Source organism: Corapipo altera, unplaced genomic scaffold, assembly GCF_003945725.1.
Source record: "Corapipo altera isolate COAL_440 unplaced genomic scaffold, ASM394572v1 0, whole genome shotgun sequence".
Classification (NCBI taxonomy): Eukaryota; Metazoa; Chordata; class Aves; order Passeriformes; family Pipridae; genus Corapipo; species Corapipo altera.
The window spans coordinates 32,530,722-32,550,631 of NW_020884872.1; the positions used below are offsets into that span (position 1 = coordinate 32,530,722).

The 19,910-nt window shown below is 36.3% G+C and overlaps 1 protein-coding gene and 1 long non-coding RNA gene across 3 annotated transcripts in view; one reads left to right on the plus strand and one right to left on the minus strand.

Annotated features, from left to right (window-relative positions):
- LOC113946810 overlaps window positions 1-122 on the minus strand; it is an 8,037-nt gene extending 7,915 nt beyond the window's left edge. The window contains exon 1 of the long non-coding RNA XR_003527562.1: window positions 53-122. This is a non-coding gene — a long non-coding RNA (uncharacterized LOC113946810). The remainder of the gene's footprint in view (window positions 1-52) is intronic.
- The window catches only part of GABRG3 (gamma-aminobutyric acid type A receptor gamma3 subunit), a 322,017-nt gene extending 304,753 nt beyond the window's left edge, over window positions 1-17,264 (plus strand). For both annotated transcript variants that reach the window (XM_027642623.1, XM_027642614.1), the window contains 3 exons: window positions 4,646-4,842; window positions 6,296-6,325; window positions 10,090-17,264. In XM_027642623.1, coding sequence (XP_027498424.1) covers window positions 4,646-4,842; window positions 6,296-6,325; window positions 10,090-10,368 — 506 coding nt within the window. In that variant the 3' untranslated portion in view covers window positions 10,369-17,264. The remainder of the gene's footprint in view (window positions 1-4,645; window positions 4,843-6,295; window positions 6,326-10,089) is intronic.
- Window positions 17,265-19,910: the final 2,646 nt, after the last annotated feature.

Here is a 19,910-nt window from a genome sequence, read left to right on the forward strand (position 1 = left end):
TGGATCCATTTTTCTGGGATTATTTTAAAAGAAAGGAGTATTCAGTCCTCACTTCTTTCCTGTGAGTGCCGAAGTGCGGTTAAACCTTGGCTCTAGCAACATGACCGACCCTTAGATTGACAGTTACTCTGTGACGTCCAGGACAGCAAAAAGACCAGAGAGCAGCTGTACAACTGCCTGTTTCTGGTTGTGTAGACTTGCTTCTGATAGGCAGAAAATTGAGCAATAGGTCTTTATGTACTTCTTTGCTGAGCGCCTTTCTTCTTAATTTGGGTGGCTCAGGGGAGATAAGGAAAGACTGACCATGTTCCATCTTTTTAAACAGGGAGTCTGAAGCCCCATGTGTGGGCAGAGTCAGAGAGCATCCGTTTGGGTTATCCTTCTTAATGCTTAAGAGAAAAGAGACAAAAGACATCTAACAGTTTGCATTACTGATTTGCCATAAGCAGTGTTCATATCCTGTTCCTGACGGTGGTTCCCCACACCACACAACTCAGTTTTTCAATTAATTGGACAGAGAAGTAGGTTAGATCAGTAATCACTACAGTGACTCTCCCTGCTTCACTCTCACAGCCAGCAAGAAGTTCAGACAAAAATGTATTCAGCTGTAGTCATGAATTTGGAGTAAGAACATAAAAATGAGATGTTCCAAGGCTATATTCAATGGATATCATGATTCACTACTAAAACTGCAATGGAGAACTAGATTTCTAGGCTAAAATACAACTTTTTTATAAATGAAGTCAAATAAAAAATAAACAATATATACATGGGTCACTTTTTGTACACAGAGTCCAATTGTTTCCAAATTAGCAATGGCCTGTTGATTCTTCGGATGCAGTAAGCGATTGTTCCTATTTTACTGTGGCCTGCTTGTATAATGCAACTTATAAATCTGTCTGAGCAACAACACATATTCACATTTGGATAGTGGCACATGGTGAAATTGTGAGTAATACAGCCAAAGGCAAACTGCTAAAATTTTCCTACTAATTAGTTGAAATTAATTGTTGACTCTGTGCACCAAACTGTATCCAAGTATAGCTGCATTAATGTAAAGGGCTAGCATCAGGGAAATATTTCACTCTCTGAAATTAATGAATCATTTCCTAAGCTATTAGCTACTCACGGTTATATGAAGGACAGGTTTTACTTTCCGGATAATGTTAAGTAATAAACCACTTCTATGCTAGGGAAAAAAAATTAATTGGACTATGGGGCCATAAGTATCCTTTCAGCAGTACTGTCCAGAGGCATCAAAGTGCTCTTTAAAAACTGGGCATCATAGTCCCCTTTTCACATGTACTTTGAGGGACCGAGGTCCAGAGTGGCAATGAGACTAACTCCAGGCCAACTGAAGATTCAGTGGGAAAATGAAAGTAAACTTTGAGCTTTGGATGAGAACTGTGTTTTGGGATCCCAGGTTATTCTGGTCTTCAAAGAAAGGGAAAAAAAGGGTCTCTTCAATATCTACTTGTCTCTAGTAATCAGAATGATCTCACGAAGTTCATAGTGAAGAGCAGCCAGCAAGTGCCTGAAAAAAGTTATGAATTGGAAAAGAATATGTTGTTTTCCTTGAGGATGAAGGGAATTAAGTTAAACTGAAGTTTTCATCCCAGTTTCCCCCTACTTTTCAAATTGGGTATAATGTGTAATAGGACCAGGAAGTTACTACAGAGCAACTTCAAACTGCAGTTTAAAAATGTTTTCATGCAGTATATATACCTGTATCATTTGACATCCCAGATAGTAGTTTTTGTTTTATCAAATAGCATCTTTGGTATGGAATTTACTCAGAGAATATATGTTCATACTTACACTTTCTACTTGAAAATTCTGAAGCCAGGTTACTTCAAAGCTGTCCTTGGATGATATTAAAATTCTGTTGGAATAAACAGTTCATGAGCACTGTGAATTTCGGTGACAGATGCAAAGCTCACTTTGCGATACATGACTCCACAAAGTGAGAGACTTACCAATTTCATCTGGCAAAACTTATTGCATTTGAAATTACTCAACAAACTGAATTTTCTTATCATGAGACATAAAATGAGTTAAAATGAATCTAGATATTATATTTGGAAATAATGATGCTCCATTTTATTCATACATACATATCTATATTCTGACTTGTAAATGCATAGGAATATGAAACTGTATCATCTGGTGCACCTTCTTACCCTTTCTTCCCTGTGTGTAACCCCAAAACCTCATTTTAGTACTTTAAAATTTGTGCTGGTGTGCTAGATATGAAATTGATACACTAGATAGAATTTTCATTATTTCAAAAACTCAATGTTTTTTAATGGTGTCAGCTGGAATCCATTGAGCATGATTTGAGCTGGTGTTTCATTCAGGCTTAAGGCATGGATATAAGATGCAGGCTGAGTTGAGGACTTAAATACTTAAGCACAGAGGCTCATGGTAATTATTTTTTCACTTCTCGGGCTTCCTGTCCATGGTCAATTTGGAAGCTAGTCATAATTACAGGTACCTGCACAGATAACGCAGTTATACCTCCATTTAAGTAAAAATCGAAGAAAAATATTCCACTGTCAGTACAACATTCAGAAATATTGCAGACTTTTCAAAAATGCTTTTGAGCACTGCAAGGTCTTTTCTCCCTTTTTTCTCTTTCTAGCATTTTAATAAAAACTGTCCTATCACTGGATGAGTGAGAAATAAAAACTTCTATTTGATTCCAGGTAAACAGGACACTGTATATGGTACTGGGAGAACTCTATAGATTTTGAGGAATTTTTTAAAGGTAGCAAAATACTTGAAGACAGGTGCATGTACATGTGGCTCTGAAAAGGACAAATTTGTGTTAGAAATCTAAATGTGAGTTAGAAAGTCTTAAAGAAGTTCATTTTATGTTGTAGAGTATGTCATAGTCCGGATGCAGTTCTTTCGAAGTTAGTGACTCCCAAGGTCATACAGAAAGACCTGTAGCTAATAAGGACCAAATCAAGGCCAGTGAGTCAACACCTTTTGCAGTTGGACATCTTTGCAGTTGTCTACCATGATAAAGACCTAAGCATGGTCTTTGCTTAGGCTTTTTCAGAGCATCAGCTAGCTACAGAACTGATGTTGAGGGGTCTGGAGAGGTTGCTGGATCATGGCAGCCATGTCTGCTGATTTGGGGAGGTGGCACAGGTGTTAGGAAATGGAAATATTTTCCCAATAGCTTGTAGATGTTCAAGGTACACACAGTCCATACTTCCCACTTCCTGTCAGCGTTGCTTTAATCTTGATTATTGACTTGTGGGTTTCTTCAGAAACTTTTGGTTAGTTTGTTTCTAGGTAAGGGATATTTAAGGAATTCAGTTACTTATTAATCATTGTAGATGAAGGTTGAGACCTGGGCAGTAATCTCCCTTCTGGCTTTTCCAGGGAATTTCTGTTGGTTTAAATGGAGAGGGTTATTCTTATGAATCATTGCAGCTTCTATCAAATGTTACAAATCAGAGAGGGACAAACCTTCATAAAGAGAAAGTACTCAAAAGTAATCCACAGGTACTTCTTTCTTTCCAGAGTGCTCTTTGTGAGAAGTAATTTTACTATAAGACATAATTTCATTCAGTCCTTGACATTTCAAATGCTGTGCACCATTGTGAAGTATCACTTTAACTATAAAAAAGAAAGATTACCTTATGGTTATGTTGTTTGTAAAGCAGATTCTCTCTTGAGATGTATTTGAGTGAGAGCTTTATATTTTTTTCCCAAGTCATTGAGAAGTTTTATTTTTTTTTCTATCAGAAGACTTACAGTTCACAACAAATGATTAAAAGTATCAGTCCAAGCTGGGAATGAAAAGACTTCTGTTCCTCAGGAATGAAGAGAAAATACATGAATCACTGGCACTTACATGACTGACATGACATAGATTTAATTCTAGGACTAATTTTATTGTTTTAGATATTTCACACTAATTAATTCCCATTGTATTCATTATTACTAAATCAATCTCAGAAGTGATGCTTTGTGTGAATTACAAAGGCTCTTTTCATTAATGTTACATCTGAAGTTTGTGTCAGTCTTAGACTGAGCAAGGGACATTGAGTTCCCTTATCAGAAGGAAAACAGCAGTGGAGGTCTCCCAAGGAAGCAGTGGTGTGAAAACATACTTTCAAAATTCCTGGTCAGAACTTTGCAGCAAAATTTCTTTTCTTTTCTCCCTCCACCTCTTTTTCTTTTTTGAGTACAAGATTTTTCATGAGAGCAATACTACTGCAGAACAGAACATATTTCCTCCATTGTTTTCTAGATTTCTTATTTTTTTATTTTTCTGGGTTTAGTATCTTTTCTGTTTTATACTTCTCTTCAAAAAGTTCATTCTCTCCTTCTACCTCACCCCCACCTCCAATCTCACTGGGATCAGGAAAAGCACAAGATGAAGAAGAGCATATTGAGAGGCGTGGGAATGTCACTTTTGCAAAGATGAAAATAAACTAAGCAAATTTTTGTTTACAAAATAACATTGTCTCTACTGATGTTATTTTCTCTTATTTTTTGATCCCACTAAAGGAAATTAATTAATTACTTGGGTACATTCTGGATTTGTTTAGTATGTTTATTTCCAAACATTGTTCTGTGATATTGATAAATGGTGTTGCATACAATTAAATCAAGTTTCTCTCTGCAGGCATCACTACAGTATTGACCATGACAACTTTGAGTACCATTGCAAGAAAGTCATTACCCCGTGTCTCCTATGTCACCGCTATGGATTTGTTTGTGACTGTATGCTTTCTATTTGTCTTTGCTGCTCTGATGGAGTATGCCACGCTCAACTACTACTCAAGTTGCCGGAAACCAAGCTGTACTAAGAAGAAAAAGTCGGTAAGATGGGAGCATTTAAATTTCTTTTCATATGCAGCTCAGAGAGCGGATAATCATTCAGTGATAGCCTGTAATGCCATGACAGTCCACTCCTCCAAGATTTGCCCAGTTTCCGGTGTGATCTGCCCTGAAAACGGATGGAGGAGTTACCTGCAATAACAGTAGAAGCAGTTATGTGCCTTCTCAGTAAGGTCTGTTCCTAATAGAAGCAGCCTGCTGACCATGAAGCAGCAACCCTACCTACGTGTCTTTTGTCCTCCATTTACTGTGCTGGTAATCATAAAGGGCTCCCACTGAAACAGATTGCATAACTTGTTATACAAATATATGCACATCAATATATATTCAATGCATTGCTATTTCATGGCTTAACAGGTCTAGAAATATTTATGAACTTCACAAACAGAATTTCCGTGTCTCTACTGGGAACCAGCACTTGATTTTAGCCCTGTGCACAAAGGCACATGTTCAAAAAAAAAAAGGAGGTCACTATACATGGCTGCATTTTTGGCCAAAAAAACATACAAAAGCTGTTCATTTACAATCAATTAAAACTATCATGCAAGAAGAATTGCCTGGTATACTTCATAACTGACTATGAGAATGAGAGGGGTCAGTTTAACAGAGAAAAAAAACCTCAGTGTAAACACAGGGAAGGGGGTTTCGCTCTCAACACATCTTATGTGTTCAAAATCAGTAATTGAAGATGTTGGATGCTATTGTACATAACGGAGGAAATAAGGACATTTGAAATCAGAAATCTAAGCCAAATAGGAAAAGTGTGAAGGAGGAAGAGACAGAAGGCTAAATTTAGGGAATAATAGGTCATGAGATAAAAAGGGATTGAATGAAGTGCTATAGAAAATGATTGAATGAAGAACTAATGAAGGAAAAGCTGAAACAAATACGGTATTAGAAAAAGCTGAGAAAGCCACAGACTTAGTCAATGAAAACTCCATTAAACCTATAATAGCTTTTTGTAAAATGTGTTGCACACAAGAAGCAAGAGTGTTACCAAAGGAAAAATATGAGACAATCAAAATGAACTTGCTAATGATCAGACTAAAGTTGCCATCCTTTAGAAAGACTGAATTAGAAACTCGTATCTTTGTTAGTAGGATGTATTTCCAGACATGAATGAAGATGAGGGAAAGCATGCAGAATTGATGGGATTTAAATTAATACCAGAACAAATGCTTACTTAGCTATTGTTTGATAGATAAACAAACGTAATGATTTGAGTAAAAATTTTAACTGTATGGAAACTAGGTGCACATTCTGCTGAGGTTTCAAGTTTTCAAGTGTACAGATTATTATGCTGAATATACAGAACACAATTATGAAGTCTTTTATGAATAAATGCATTGGTTCAAGGAATGCTATTGAACTTAGATGCGTATGAAGCAATAAGTATGTTTTCTTCTGAATAATTCTTTTGCTATCTTTATTTAAGCTACCTGATGTAAGTTTTGGTCATGTGATGGTAAGTAAACTACATTATTCAGTGAGAGCATTGGGGGTATGAATGTGTGCTTGACATTTACTTGAACTAATTCCCGAGAAATCTGTATTGCTATGTTATGCTTTCACCTGACTTCACTATAAATATTGTTTTGCTTTTTTGGTAAAAGGTCAGTGTGTTTTCAGCTGTGGCAGAGGAACATAGCTGCCTCTTTCTATAAGAAGTTACCAAGTGATTTGGGAGGGAGAAGGGTCAAGTGTTGAACATTGTGTGTTATTTTTACATCAGGAATTTTGTGTGTCTGCTTTATATAACACTGCAGTTTCTTGTTACATTTTATAAAAAAGTAATAAGCTCAAGTTATACCATAAACTTATATGGAGTTTTAACTAAAATAGTTCATTTATGCACATCTGCAAAATCTTTAGCAAGCTTGCAGATGGATTTTCAAATAATTCAGGCACACAAGTTAAATACAGTTAGTTGTATTATATCTAGAAATGGAATAAGTACAGCAGCAATAAAGTTGAAACAGAGCACAAAATAAGTGTCTGTAAGTTGTATGAAATCTGAAACTGGAATGTATGCTGTAATACATACAAATATAAAGCATACAGAAACATACAGAAGATGAAGTTAATTAGCTGGTTGAATGTTATCAGATAAGAACAGAGTCAGAACTAAAACACTGGTTTTTGCATTTCTTGGTTGGGATATGATGAAGTTTATAATTTACAACTGCTAGTTCCATGTTACTAGCCTATCTTTTACAAATAATGTTATACAACTTCTTTTTTTAATTTGAGTTTTCTGATGTTTTTGAAGACCCTGTATAGCTTTGAAAGTCTGCTCATTGAAAATTAATGTTTTCCAGAAATCATTGTATTTATACACTCTCTACTGATGTCACTCCTCTGACAGAGTTTTCTGAAAGATGAAGTTAAAAAGCCACGTTGAATGGGTAGTGGCACTTTACTTTTTCCAATTAAAAATGATGAGGAAAAGATACACAGTTAAAATTACGTTAGGGTTTAACAGCCTAGGGTTTAACTAGTCAGTCTGATTTGCTTGGAAAGTATCTCCAGCATTTTCAAGTTTCTTACTCACTCTTTTCTTTTTTTCACCATGACAGATATTGAACAGGGCCTTTTTTTATATACATAAACAACTTCTCTGTTCAAATTATAGCTTAAATTACTAAAAGAAGCAGTGTCTCTGGCTCTTAAGACATCATTTGTCTTTTCCATCCTTGTAATGATGATACCTGAAAGATGAAATTTACTAATCTTAGTAAAGCTGTGTTCAGGTAATCCCACCTCTTTTTTTTCCTCCTAGAGAACACATTTGTATCTTGTCTGAAATAATGGTATTAAGCATGTTTAACACTGCATCTGAACTACCTTGTCCAAGGCAGACCACCAGGGTGGGACTGGGCTGATGCCCACTCTGCATGCACTACTCTCCTACCAACCCAGCTCAGCTCGATACGCAGAACACAGCGGGGACTATCCACCTTCTCCTGGTATCTTGTCACCTCAAGACACTTCCTAGCTGACAGAGATTCAAACAACCAGATTAGTCTCTCTGTATTATCAGGGCATTTATTTTAGTTGCTATAACAAAACAACAACAAAAATCCCAAGGCTACTGACAGACGAAAAAGTTTCCTTTGCAGAGCCACAGCACTTATTTATCTTAATTTACCAAAATCTAACTTAGCCTTTCTTCTTTTTGGCATAAATATTTTAGCCAGGCATGGAAAATTTCAGTCCCTGAGTAGGAAATTTTCATAAGACTTGCAATAAATTTACAATATGTGACCCAGGGGTATAGCAGAATTCCACGTATACTCTAGTCATAATTTTTTTCTTCTCAAAGTGCTACAGTCAAAAAAAGATTGTTTGTGCAATAATCTTTTTCACCTGGCTCCTGCTTTTTATATGGCAGGGGTTGAACTTTCTAGAAGAAGAGGTGGAACTTGGTAGGAGCATGTAAAATAGAACTATGTACGGTAGAACATGGGACGGGCTTAAACATATAAGGGAACATGGGACATATGAGGAAACTACTGCAGTGCAGCAGGATTTAACCAATGGGGAAACAGGATTTTAAGTAAATAGGGAACAATACAAAAATAGGGCAAATACAATAAACTCTCAAAATGGGGAAACCCGATGTCCCAACAATTATAAAACAGTCCAGAAAATGTCAAACAGAGGTTTCAGGAACTTCATCTTCATCTCCGTCTTCCACTCTCAAGTTATCTCTCCATTTCTGATAATCTCCTTCAGACTCATCTCGCACATGGCAACAAATTGTAAGACTCTGAAATCATCCACCCAGAACTTTACAAATGAGAGAGAGGACCATAAGGGTGTAATTTCTGTCATCTAATCTCAGAGGTTCAGTTATTCACAACAAATAGATTTGCAATAATCTGCTCCTAAACTTCAATCTGCTTGCAGTCCATAGCAAAATGCACCTGAGAGATTTTAGCCATTTACTTACGATGAAATGAATTGTGTCCACAAGTAATTGACTGGATTCCATAGGGCAGTTGTTCAGATGTAGTTATCTATGTTGATGCCAACCCATAAGCAGAGAGGTGCCACATCAAGTTCTTAGCTCAGGGACTGGGATTTTTAGTGAGATGGTTAACATTATCATGTGCCAAACCCAAAGAAAGAAAATGAAGTCAATAGAAAAATAAAATTCCACTGAGGCACATCAGTCATATCACTGATGTTTTTCATATCTGGCATGAAAATTTTCAGATACATACTAACACTGTCTACAGGAAATGCTGAGTACTTTGTATAATAAGTGTGGAGGCAAGGACTTAGAGCATCCTCCTGAATGCAAGCGTGACTTAGTGCATAGCCAGCATGCTCCTCCAGGCAAAGCTCAGCACAGTCACAGAGAGAGGAAGGGCCCCTTAGGTAGAGAAAACTGTGCTGACAGGGGTGGTGTCTGCTTTGTCAGGGCGGTGCAGACAGGCAGCAAGCTGATGGGACCTTTTCTAGTGATGCAAGTGGAGGAGGTGACATTTGTGAAGATGGAATGGATAGCTTAATGAGAAGGGATACTATTGTGAGAAAGCATCCTTCCTGAAAAGAAAATTCTGTGACAGAAAAGCTGACAAAGTATAAGTAGGGAGTACATTGAAGAAAGAGAGGTCTGTAGGCACGAATGGTACTGTGAGGATGCATTATTAACAAAGTGTCTTGTTTCTGAGCATGGTTAGTGTGATAAGCACTAAGGGGACATGCCTAGGGATGGCATTTTGAAATCCTGTACTGAAATGATCACTATTTGTTGCTGACCATATCTGGTTTTATAAATCATCATAAAGTTAAGAGGCAGTGAATGCATCTATGCTAAGTGAAGGCCATTTTATAATTAAATGAAGAAGGGGGATATTTCCTTATTTTTCAGAATCCATTCTTAAATGTAGTGGCTGCAAATGTTTAAAACAACTTGCAAATAATATTCTGACAGGTAAGTGAACTCATATGTGTGAAGAAAATTATTACTGGGAAATATATTCTTAAGTTACCCAAGTAGGAAATACACCTAGAATTATTTAACTTGCCACTCCACAATATCTTTACAGAAATTCATCTGAAAAGGCATCTTTTGAGAGAAAGAAAGATGCTCCTTAAATCTAGAATTCTTAAATATTGACCACTTATTCCCAGCTCCTGTGATTTTTCCTGTGATTATTAATTTGATCTTCATCATCCATGAAAGCTTATCAAACTGTTGTGGGTTTTTTCTCTCTTCAGAATTATTCTGTACTTGATATGAGGCCACCAACTACGGTCATCACATTGAACAATGCCATGTATTGGCAAGAATTTGAAGATGCCTGTGTCTATGAATGTCTGGATGGGAAAGACTGTCAGAGCTTTTTCTGTTGTTATGAAGAGTGCAAATCAGGCTCATGGAGGAGAGGACGAATTCACATAGACATCTTAGAACTGGACTCTTACTCCAGGGTCTTTTTTCCTACATCCTTCCTGCTGTTTAACCTGGTCTACTGGGTTGGATACCTCTATCTTTAAATGTTGCCTGTAGCGGTGAAGACTGCTGTGTTTTCTCACTGTGGATGGATGGTGAAAGTGCAGACAAAGTGAAGGACGCAGTCAGTTTCATATCAAATTATAAAGACCACATTAACCTTCACCTTCTTCATCACCATCACAGAGCCTGATGAATAATTTTAGTATGTATCTTCCTGAAAAGGAAAAACATGGAAGAATTCTCTCCTAACTGCTATTCATTCTAAGGAAAAAATTCTTACAAAATTCAGCTGAATTTGTAGTGTAAGTGATGTTTATGAACAATTATTGTATATTAGAATCTTTACTATTCTGCCTTGGCATAGCAACTATTCACAATTCAGGCAAAGATTAAATATGTCATTTTTATTTTTCATTCCCATACTTTCTTCAAAATGCTGTCATATCTCTGAGACTCAGATCAATGTACACTGGCATTGGCAAATAAGCCAAAGTCAACAAAACAACTAATTTTTATTTAAATTTACTTGAGCTTTATCCCACAGGTTTTGGGAAATATTTCATTAGTGATCTCCTTGATACCAAGTAATCACCAAAAGACAGTAGAGAAATGTCTCTGGTGGGATAAAAACATGAACGTTACTTTCTGCAAAGGTCTGGGATTTGTGGAGTTAGCCACTTACCTACACACATCGATTTTAACTTAAAGGTGAAAAAGCAGAGTGATAAGAAAGCTATTATTTTGATATAAATAAGACTTGCCTATCTCTGAGGCAGCTGTAGGAATAACTTCTACAGTTTTTCAAGCTTTTAACTGTCTTTTTTATGACTGGTTAAACACAGTCTGATGATTGTCACTGATTTCTAAAGTACTCTACTTGAAGCAGGACAAGATTCCTGCTTGTTTGTGTCATTGTAGCAGGTCACATTTGATGTGCTATATATATATATATAATAGCACCAAGAATATGTGACTTTCTTTGTATTTCAATTTACTAAAAAGTGCACCCATGCATTCTTATTTTTTCTCTCAAAGTTGTTTTACAAAATTGAAAAGTGTGTGCCAAAGGATTTTTTTTGTTCATTTAATAAAGTTAAACACTGCAGTATTTACTCATGGCAGTTGTTCCCTGGGCCTGAGATGAAGACTGAACACCTTTGACTTGAGTAGTGGGTTACAGGAACTCAATTGTGACACTTGGATTAAACATGGAATAGTTACCATGCATAAAAAGAAGTTGCTTTCATTCTTCACCTAAATTTTCAACTATATTTTACTGTAAAAAGCAATTTTGTATTTTTCAAACTTTTGACCATTCAATTCTTGTTACCCATTCTTTCAAAAACTAGTTTTACAGTGTTAAGCTAGATGACATCTTTCACAGACTGTCTATGTAATTGTTATTAAGCAAACAAAACAGATTCAGAATTAAATAGAAATAGCTTTTCACTACTTTTGGATGACAAGTGGTTACAAAAGATTGAGATTGAAGCATGCCTAAAACCATAATTCTATTTCTTTTCTCTCCTGGAGATATTTTTTTGTTTTATAATCTCAAAAAATGTCTGTCTCTTCCACACAGTATTTGATAAAAAAATGAATGGTGGATGTGATTGAAGAGGAGTTCCTTTTTTTCCTCATAAGCAAAACCCTGCAAACAAGCAAAAGCTAATGCAGTGGTAATTCTAAGGGAACAGAAATGCTTTCATGTTCTTTGAAACATCTCTGTCTGTCATTGCTGTTGCTCTGTTCTTCCAGTGAGTTTTTAATTGAAAAAAGTCTAACACAAAAGTTAACTATGGTTACTCAAAATCTTCTGGTTTTCACTTGTCTGAAATATCAGAGATATAGCTGGGTTTAGGTAGGGAGGGGGATCACTTCTGTAAGGACTGACAAAATTCATATTAGAAGCACAGAGAAGAAATATTTGGAGACAGGATCTAAACCTTATTTTTAAAAAAATCTGCCCATTCAGATGTCTTCTAAGCCAATGATAACCTCCTCGTTTCAAAACATATGTTGAAGATTTTGCTAACTCTCATTAGCAAATTACTCTGTAAAATCTATTGCTCTATAAACCTCTGTGTTCTGCATTTGGAAATATGGATTTTATTTAAGAATGACAGTGATATTTTAAGCCATGCAAGAAGATGATTGAATTGGAGTTAAATATACTGATCTCTAATTATGAATTAATCTACTCTAATAGTAACCTTCAGCCATATTTTGAAAGAATATTAGAAATATTCCAAGCCTAACTAAAAAAATAGAAAGAGTTTTCCTTTAGGGAGCTGATCCTGTAAACTCTCTGCACAATCAATTGGTTTTGGTGTTAGCATTGAGAAAAATGACACACAATAAGGTGCCTTCCAGCATTAGATCTTGAACAGTTAAAGTGAGGTTTATTTAACAGTTGCATATTGTTAGTAAGTGTGTAAGTGGACTCTTCCCATTTTAGATGATGAGCATATGTTTTTCTTACACTTCTGCTCATGGCTGCCCATGAGTGCTACTGAAAGCCTGTTGGAAGACTGATTCTGCTAAGTCCAGTCATGTTGCCTCTGTTTTCTGAGTTTTCATAAACAGAAGTTGGAAGCATATAATTCCACTTTTTTTTCCACTGTCCTGACAAGAAAGAATCTGCAGACACTTCTGGCTTCTGCTCTTGTACTGAAAGCAGAAGATATATTCTACTGTGTAATTTATTCTACTTTGGGGTTATGTGCAAAAAATTGATTTATATGCAAGCTAGGCGGCTGCAGGCTGGCAGGTTCCTGAATGCATTCCTCTGCTCATTCCTAGTTACTTGGTTTACTCTCACTGCCTTACTGCTCTGTGCTTACACAGCCACTAATAAACCTTAGAGATCAGGGAAGACAATCTTTCTAGGCTCTGAATCTTTCAAAATGCAAGTATTCTAGAGACCTAGATAATGTGGTCTGCATATATCTATATGCTATATCCTTCTCTAGTAGTAAAAATGTCCTCATTAACCTTCAGGTATTCTTTTGCTTCTTTCACAAATTGAAAAAACCCCAAACATTTCTCTGCACTGTCCCATATGAAATGCAATAACTGCATTTTAGAACATTTTCTTAGTGGATAATTTTGTATTCGAGACTTGCATTTACTCAACTACTTTTTTTTTGTTGTTGTTTACTTCTTATTTTTATCCTTCCAAGGAATGAAATGGAGGAAGGCAAAAACAAATGAGCGGTGAAATGAACGCATTTGGATATATATGTAAAATCACAAACCCAAGTATCTTCACATTACAGTCCTTCCTTGTTGAAGTTACAGAAAAGATTGTGAGGATTTTTTTCCCAGTAGGATCTAAAGTCAATCCTCTTATTCTCCCCCTTCAATTAAAAGTTGTTGGACAGTATTTTCCTGCATTGAGGGCAGCATTTTCAAGGCAATTAAGAATGTATAAAAATACTGGTCTGCTTAATTCGATCTTCACAGTTCTGGCCCTTTTACTAACATACTAACAGCTCTATCTTTTATTCTCCCAAGAATAAGGGTATAAAAACTTGTAGCCAGTTTATGCTGTCTCCATGTCCAGCAGTAATGTGGAACTGAAGTGCACCACACACCATAAAATTTTAATGTAACTTTCTATTCAAGAAATACAGATGCAGTTTAAAACATAGGCACTTTGGTAACCTTTCTTCTCTTTCAGATGCTAATGTTCTACTTAATCAACTCTTAACTGTATATTGGTATATTGTGCATACCAATAAAAATGATAAAAATTACAATACCCAGAATTGTCTTCATGGAGACTGTGATAAGTCGTGAAGCTAAAAAAAGAGAAATAAATTATTTTTTATTGCTGTGCAGTTCTTATCTGTCACAGTCCTTTTATTCAAATCAATTCACAGCTAATTCCAAATCATCCACCTGGAGGTTTGCACATTCATCAGCTGGAACAGCAGTGACACATGAGCCTTTAGTTGATAGAAAATTATGGTTTTGGAACTCGAGACATCCTGCCAAATAACTCAGATAGCTATCTCAAACACTTCTGCAGCCCTAATGTGTCTAAGTGTCTAGCATCTCATGTTGCTGCATTAATTTATCACAGCTCACCTTACTTGGTCATTTCATGAAAGGAAGATTGTTTGCCTCCTTTAAACACCAAATTTTTCCATACATCTAGAAAAATTACACTCCTGCCCACACACCAAGCAATCAGGTGCAAGGGAACTCTAGAGCTGCTGACTTTGTGGGAAGGGAGACTCAATATTTTAAGACAGACAAATTTCATTAGCCTCACAGTCTGGAGGGTTGGTGTTACCTTCTAAGCTGTAAAACAAAGCACCTACTGAAAGCTGTGAAGGCTGTCCATAACAGACTGTACTCTTCCCATTGACTACTCTTTCCCAGTTTTGATATAATACACTAAGAAAAGGCAAGCCATATCCCATAATCTTAGCTGCCTACACAATCAGATGATTTTTTTTCAAGGTATCTTCTTCTTCTTTCTCACAGTGAAATCTTTGTGCCTCTTATATCAGTGCCTTTATCATTTCTTAATATTAAAGGATATACTATTCCTCATCTGAGAGTTAGAAAGAGGGACAGTGACCTTACTGAAGTTCTTCTTGAGCACCACAGTGTGTGGTCAATATTCTAAACATCTTCAACCCACAGAATGAGCATTTGCCTACTTTTTCTTTATTTTTCTAAGTGGTCTGTAGGTTTCTTATTTCCTAAATATTAGGAAAACTGCAGCAGGATTTCAGCAATTTAGAAGAATCTTTCCTTCTTCACTCAGTAACTTCATTCCACCAAGAGATATAGAGCATAAACTCAAGGTTGCTGTTTACCTCATCCATATAAGTTTCCAGAAGACTATTTAAAATAGAAAAAAAGCAGACTATTCATTGGGAATGTAGTTCTACAGCTGAAAGGCAAGATTATTTTTCCTTTAGATGTTTTTCTTCTTCTGAGTTAATTTTAGATCCTTCCTCCTTCCACCTATACATATGGCAAGCACAAAATTAGCTCAATTTACACTTACATACTGAAAAAAAAGTATGGTTTCATTATTCTTATACTACATATTTTACATATAGTCTGGGAAAATTCATTGTGAAGGTCAGTGCATCAGAGTTGGACATCTCTACTCTCTATCAAAACATGCATTTTGATCTTCTAATCATTTGTTATTTATGAAGGACAAGCAGAAGATGTGGTTATGTTTATTCATATGTCTAGGAGTAGGTTTTCTCAAGGACTGAACCAGGCTAATAAGGGGTACTGATACAGTTAGTTACTTGCCAGGTATTCTTGATCTAGGTAATGAATGGCATTAGTCAGAGAAGACACAACAGCCTCTTTGGTGTCATAAAAGCACTCATGTGACTTTACTTGGAGCCCTAAGACAGCCTGTAGAACCTTTTATAGGGGAACCCAGGTGCTCTCCTTAGTGTTTAATACAGCACTTAATATTCTCCTAATGTCTCTTTATCTTCTTACAGCCTGTGAAAGTGCTTGGGAGAGATGAAGCTGTACCGATGCAATATATGCTAAAATACAATGAATGAAATACCCACAGTGAAGCAGATGATGGCTTGTTACTGAGACTGTGTTATGAGTGTCAAAGTGTCAAAGAAAAGACTGCTAGATCTAAGTCAAAACCTTATATATTAATGAAGACCATTGACCAGAACAGGGGGTTAAGTTCAAATATTCTTACAAGCAAATAGGAAGAGCATTGGATCATATTCTGGAGGGCTTGATTATCCATTAATTGGCTTCAAAATTTGAGTAGACTGGATCTTGAACTTAAGTACTTAAAGTGAGATTTGTGATTTACATACTTAAAGTGAAGACTAAGAGAGGTAAATGCTAAAATTTCTAAATTGCACATTAATATAAAATGGATGAAGTGAATAATATTGATAGTATATTTTTTTAAAAACTACTGACAAATGAGTATGGAAGAGATCATGCTACTGAATCCATCCCATGCTTACAGAACACCTGGGATTCTTAAAATGAGAGTGACAACTGAACTCATGGAAAGCTGATAAAATAATTCCATCTGACAGTATTACACAAGCAACCCAGGGACGTATGCCTCTGCCAGACAGGGTGCTCCAAAGGAAAAAAATTCAGAATAAGCTTCCACAAAACAGTGTTCATCTGAACAACAGTTGGAAACCTTGTGCAGAGGGATTACAGTATCAGTCTGCCATATTCTCTTTTGCAGTCATTAAGGAGTCCCATGACTTTATTGTCATCCACGCTCACATGCAATACCAACCTTAAATCATGGACCAACCTGTGACTGTCACAAGTTGGAACATTAGCCTGGAGGAAATCTGAGACCAATTTGTGGCTATCATAGGCTGCCATCAAACCCCTCATAAAATCCTGTTCTAAACTCTCAGTATACTGCTCTAAAAACATTTTTTCTCACCATGACAACACATGAATTTTTTTTTAGAGTGCAGTTTTAGGAATCACATAAATACTGCCAACTATGTGCCAAATTGAACTTTCTTATAGAACACAGACAAAATTTTAGATTTCTAATTATCTTTCTTTCCTAAGTTTTTCTTAGGGGTGTGTGATTTCATTGCTAGCAGTGCAGCTTGTGATGTCATAGTGAAATGAAAGTACAATTATGTGCCCAATGTGCCTTGAATAATACAGGTAGCACTAGCACCAGTATGTCATTCTAAGTTAGATAGCCATCCTAGTGATCCCCCAGACCGATCTAATCAGAAAAGTCAAACACCCATGTGCTTCATTTCCTCAAGTTCACAGATGACTTTCCCTTCTTGATCACATCCATTCCAGTTTACTTTGTGTTAAGGAGTAGGGCTGTGCGTCTAGAATACTATTTATATTCGTATTTTGATCCCAACATTTGTATTTCTGGATACAAATAAATACACATCAGAAAATGCAAGTATTGCGTGCATGTATTGGTGGTTGTATTTTCATATAGAAGTTGAGGTCTTAAGAAAATAGAAATAGATATCTGAAAATTTGCTTAAGAGAAAAGGCACAGTGTGTTACCTTTCCAATAGGGTATTCTTGAAAGGAATTTCAGGAGTCCTCAAAAATATTTTCAACAGTGAGCATGAGCTCACTGAACCAAAGATTTGAGACTGCAGTTTATCCATGGGGCTGACATAAAATGGGAAGAATAACCTACAGAATCCAAAGAGAAATTCAGAAATAAGCTGTGTCTTTTGCATAAACTGTTTGAATGCAAAGACTCTGCAATTTAAAACTTGTAATCAAATTTGGTTTCAAAACTTTCCCAATCCCAACTTTTTCAGTACACAGTGAAATTTCCTGGTAAAACTACAGTCTGTATTTTCACAAGACTGTCTTCTTGATTTATGCTCTTTGAATGCAATTTAATTCCTGCCTCTGTACATTCATGAACACAGAACTGTCAGTCTCAACCCACTATGACTGTGAAATGCCTACCTTCATTTCAGGATTCCAGTCCATAGTAACACTGGAGGTGACATCTGGGCCACAGATAATGCAGAAACTTCCCAGATTTCTCATGTTCCAACAGATTTTCCTATCTGAGTTTGTTATATTTTCTGTATGTTCCTAACAATAAGGCATGTTTTCCCAAAAGACATTTTATTTCACAGAACCCAATTACTAGTACTCAGTTGTCTACTCAAAAATAAACATAGATTATGGACTTCCCTAACAGCAGCTGATACTTGTTATAACAGTGCTAGAAATGCAGTAACCAAGTAGATGTGGTTATGCCTCATTCCCCAGGATAACTAGTAAGCATAATCGTTGCCATGACTATTTTCCTTCTACGTATTAGTCATTAACACATGCCATAGTCACAGTGTGAACACAATGTCAGCTCTTCTCCCTTGCAAAACTTGGACTGGAACACCAGCTATATTCTTGCAATTCATTCACATCGGCTCTTCCAGAGGTTTAAGGTGCTCATCCTGCCAAATTCAGAAGGCTCTGATACATCTTCCAATTTAATAACATTTCCTGCCCAGTAGGCTTGACTGTGCAATAAAGTATGATGATGAATCATGCCAATAAGTTCTGCCTTTCTATGTTACCCTCTGTCTCACCACCACAAATCTAGTTAAGAACTGAATTACTGCTTGACAGTTTCAGTTAAAGTAAACTCAGTTTTTGAAATGAAAAATGAGCAAAGCTGAACATCAGGGAGCTATCCAGAAAATAAGGAATAAATGGAATAGACATTTTCCTACTGACTGATATTAGAAGACCACTGTCACTTAATAGCCATAGTTAAAAAACCTCACATTTTTAAAGCTGGTTTATACATGGGAAGCACCAGTGTTAGCAATGCAAAATACTTGATATATGCTAAAGCTTCACATGCAGCACTGGGCGCCAGAATTTCTTTTTATTTATTAGCTTGTATGTTTTCTTATTTTTGTTGTAATTTATATTCCTGTAGAATGTAACAGAACTGACCTTAAAAAAAGAATTTTTCATGTAAGTAAAATCTGGGCCAATGGGAATTTCATTAGCCCATCTTCTAGTTTTGGGCAACCAATTCATATCATAGACATACATTTTTACATCCTATAGTGTCTTTAGATTCTAGATTGTCAGAAGACAGACCATATTTATAGAGCAAGTCTTAGTAACAGTGTCACAGATCATAACAGAGCTGAAAAGATACCCCTTGATAAAGTGCAGCTAGTCTTCTGCTGTCTTGCTGTTGTCAGGAAGGAGTCAAAGGTCCACCAGATGACAAAAATAAGGCAAATCAAGAAAAAACCAAACTTTAACCCTTCTTAGGTAAACAAAGAAGTTCTTACTATCCTGTGTGGGATTTTTTACATGTAACATCCACTTTTTTCCCTCCATACCTAAATAGCACTGCTTAAGTCAGGTTAGAACTTTACTGTTATGTATTGTCACAGCAGTGAGGGCACTGAAGCCTGTGCCAGCCCTGGTACCATGGTCCTGCATGTATAAGGACCAGGAAGGAAAACAACACTGAGCATTGAGTCCTTTAGAGCTTAGTGTGATGGTCACCTAAAATACATGAAGGAGAAGACCTTTAAACACACAGGAGTGGAGGCTGTGACAGTTCATCCATAAGGCATCCTCAGTGAAAGCAACCATAAATACATTAATGAATGATTAGATTTTATCAGAAAAAAGTGAGATTTTAATACATTTTAATTGTAGGTCAAGGCACTACAGAACCAAGTAGAAACCAAATTGACAAAGTTCATATTCAGCCAAAATTTTGTGCCTCCCAAAGCCCAAGACATTCTGTTTCCAATATTTTTTACTACAAAATACTGTTGTTTTAAAGATACTCATGCCTTTTCTACTGGAGAAGAGTTGGTAAATATCAGTTCAAATGCTTTGACCATCTTTTTTTGATAGAACTGTCCACTCAAAGCAATGACAACTATAAAAGTTAAATGCAAAATTCCCATTGACTCTCCTTCTTTTTACTGTCCATGTTAGCTGAAGTATAAATGAGAGCTGTAATGCTTCTTAATTGATTATACAGAGAATCTATCTCAGAATCACTCATAGGATTCATACTGCATGTATGCTGTCATTAGTACACATT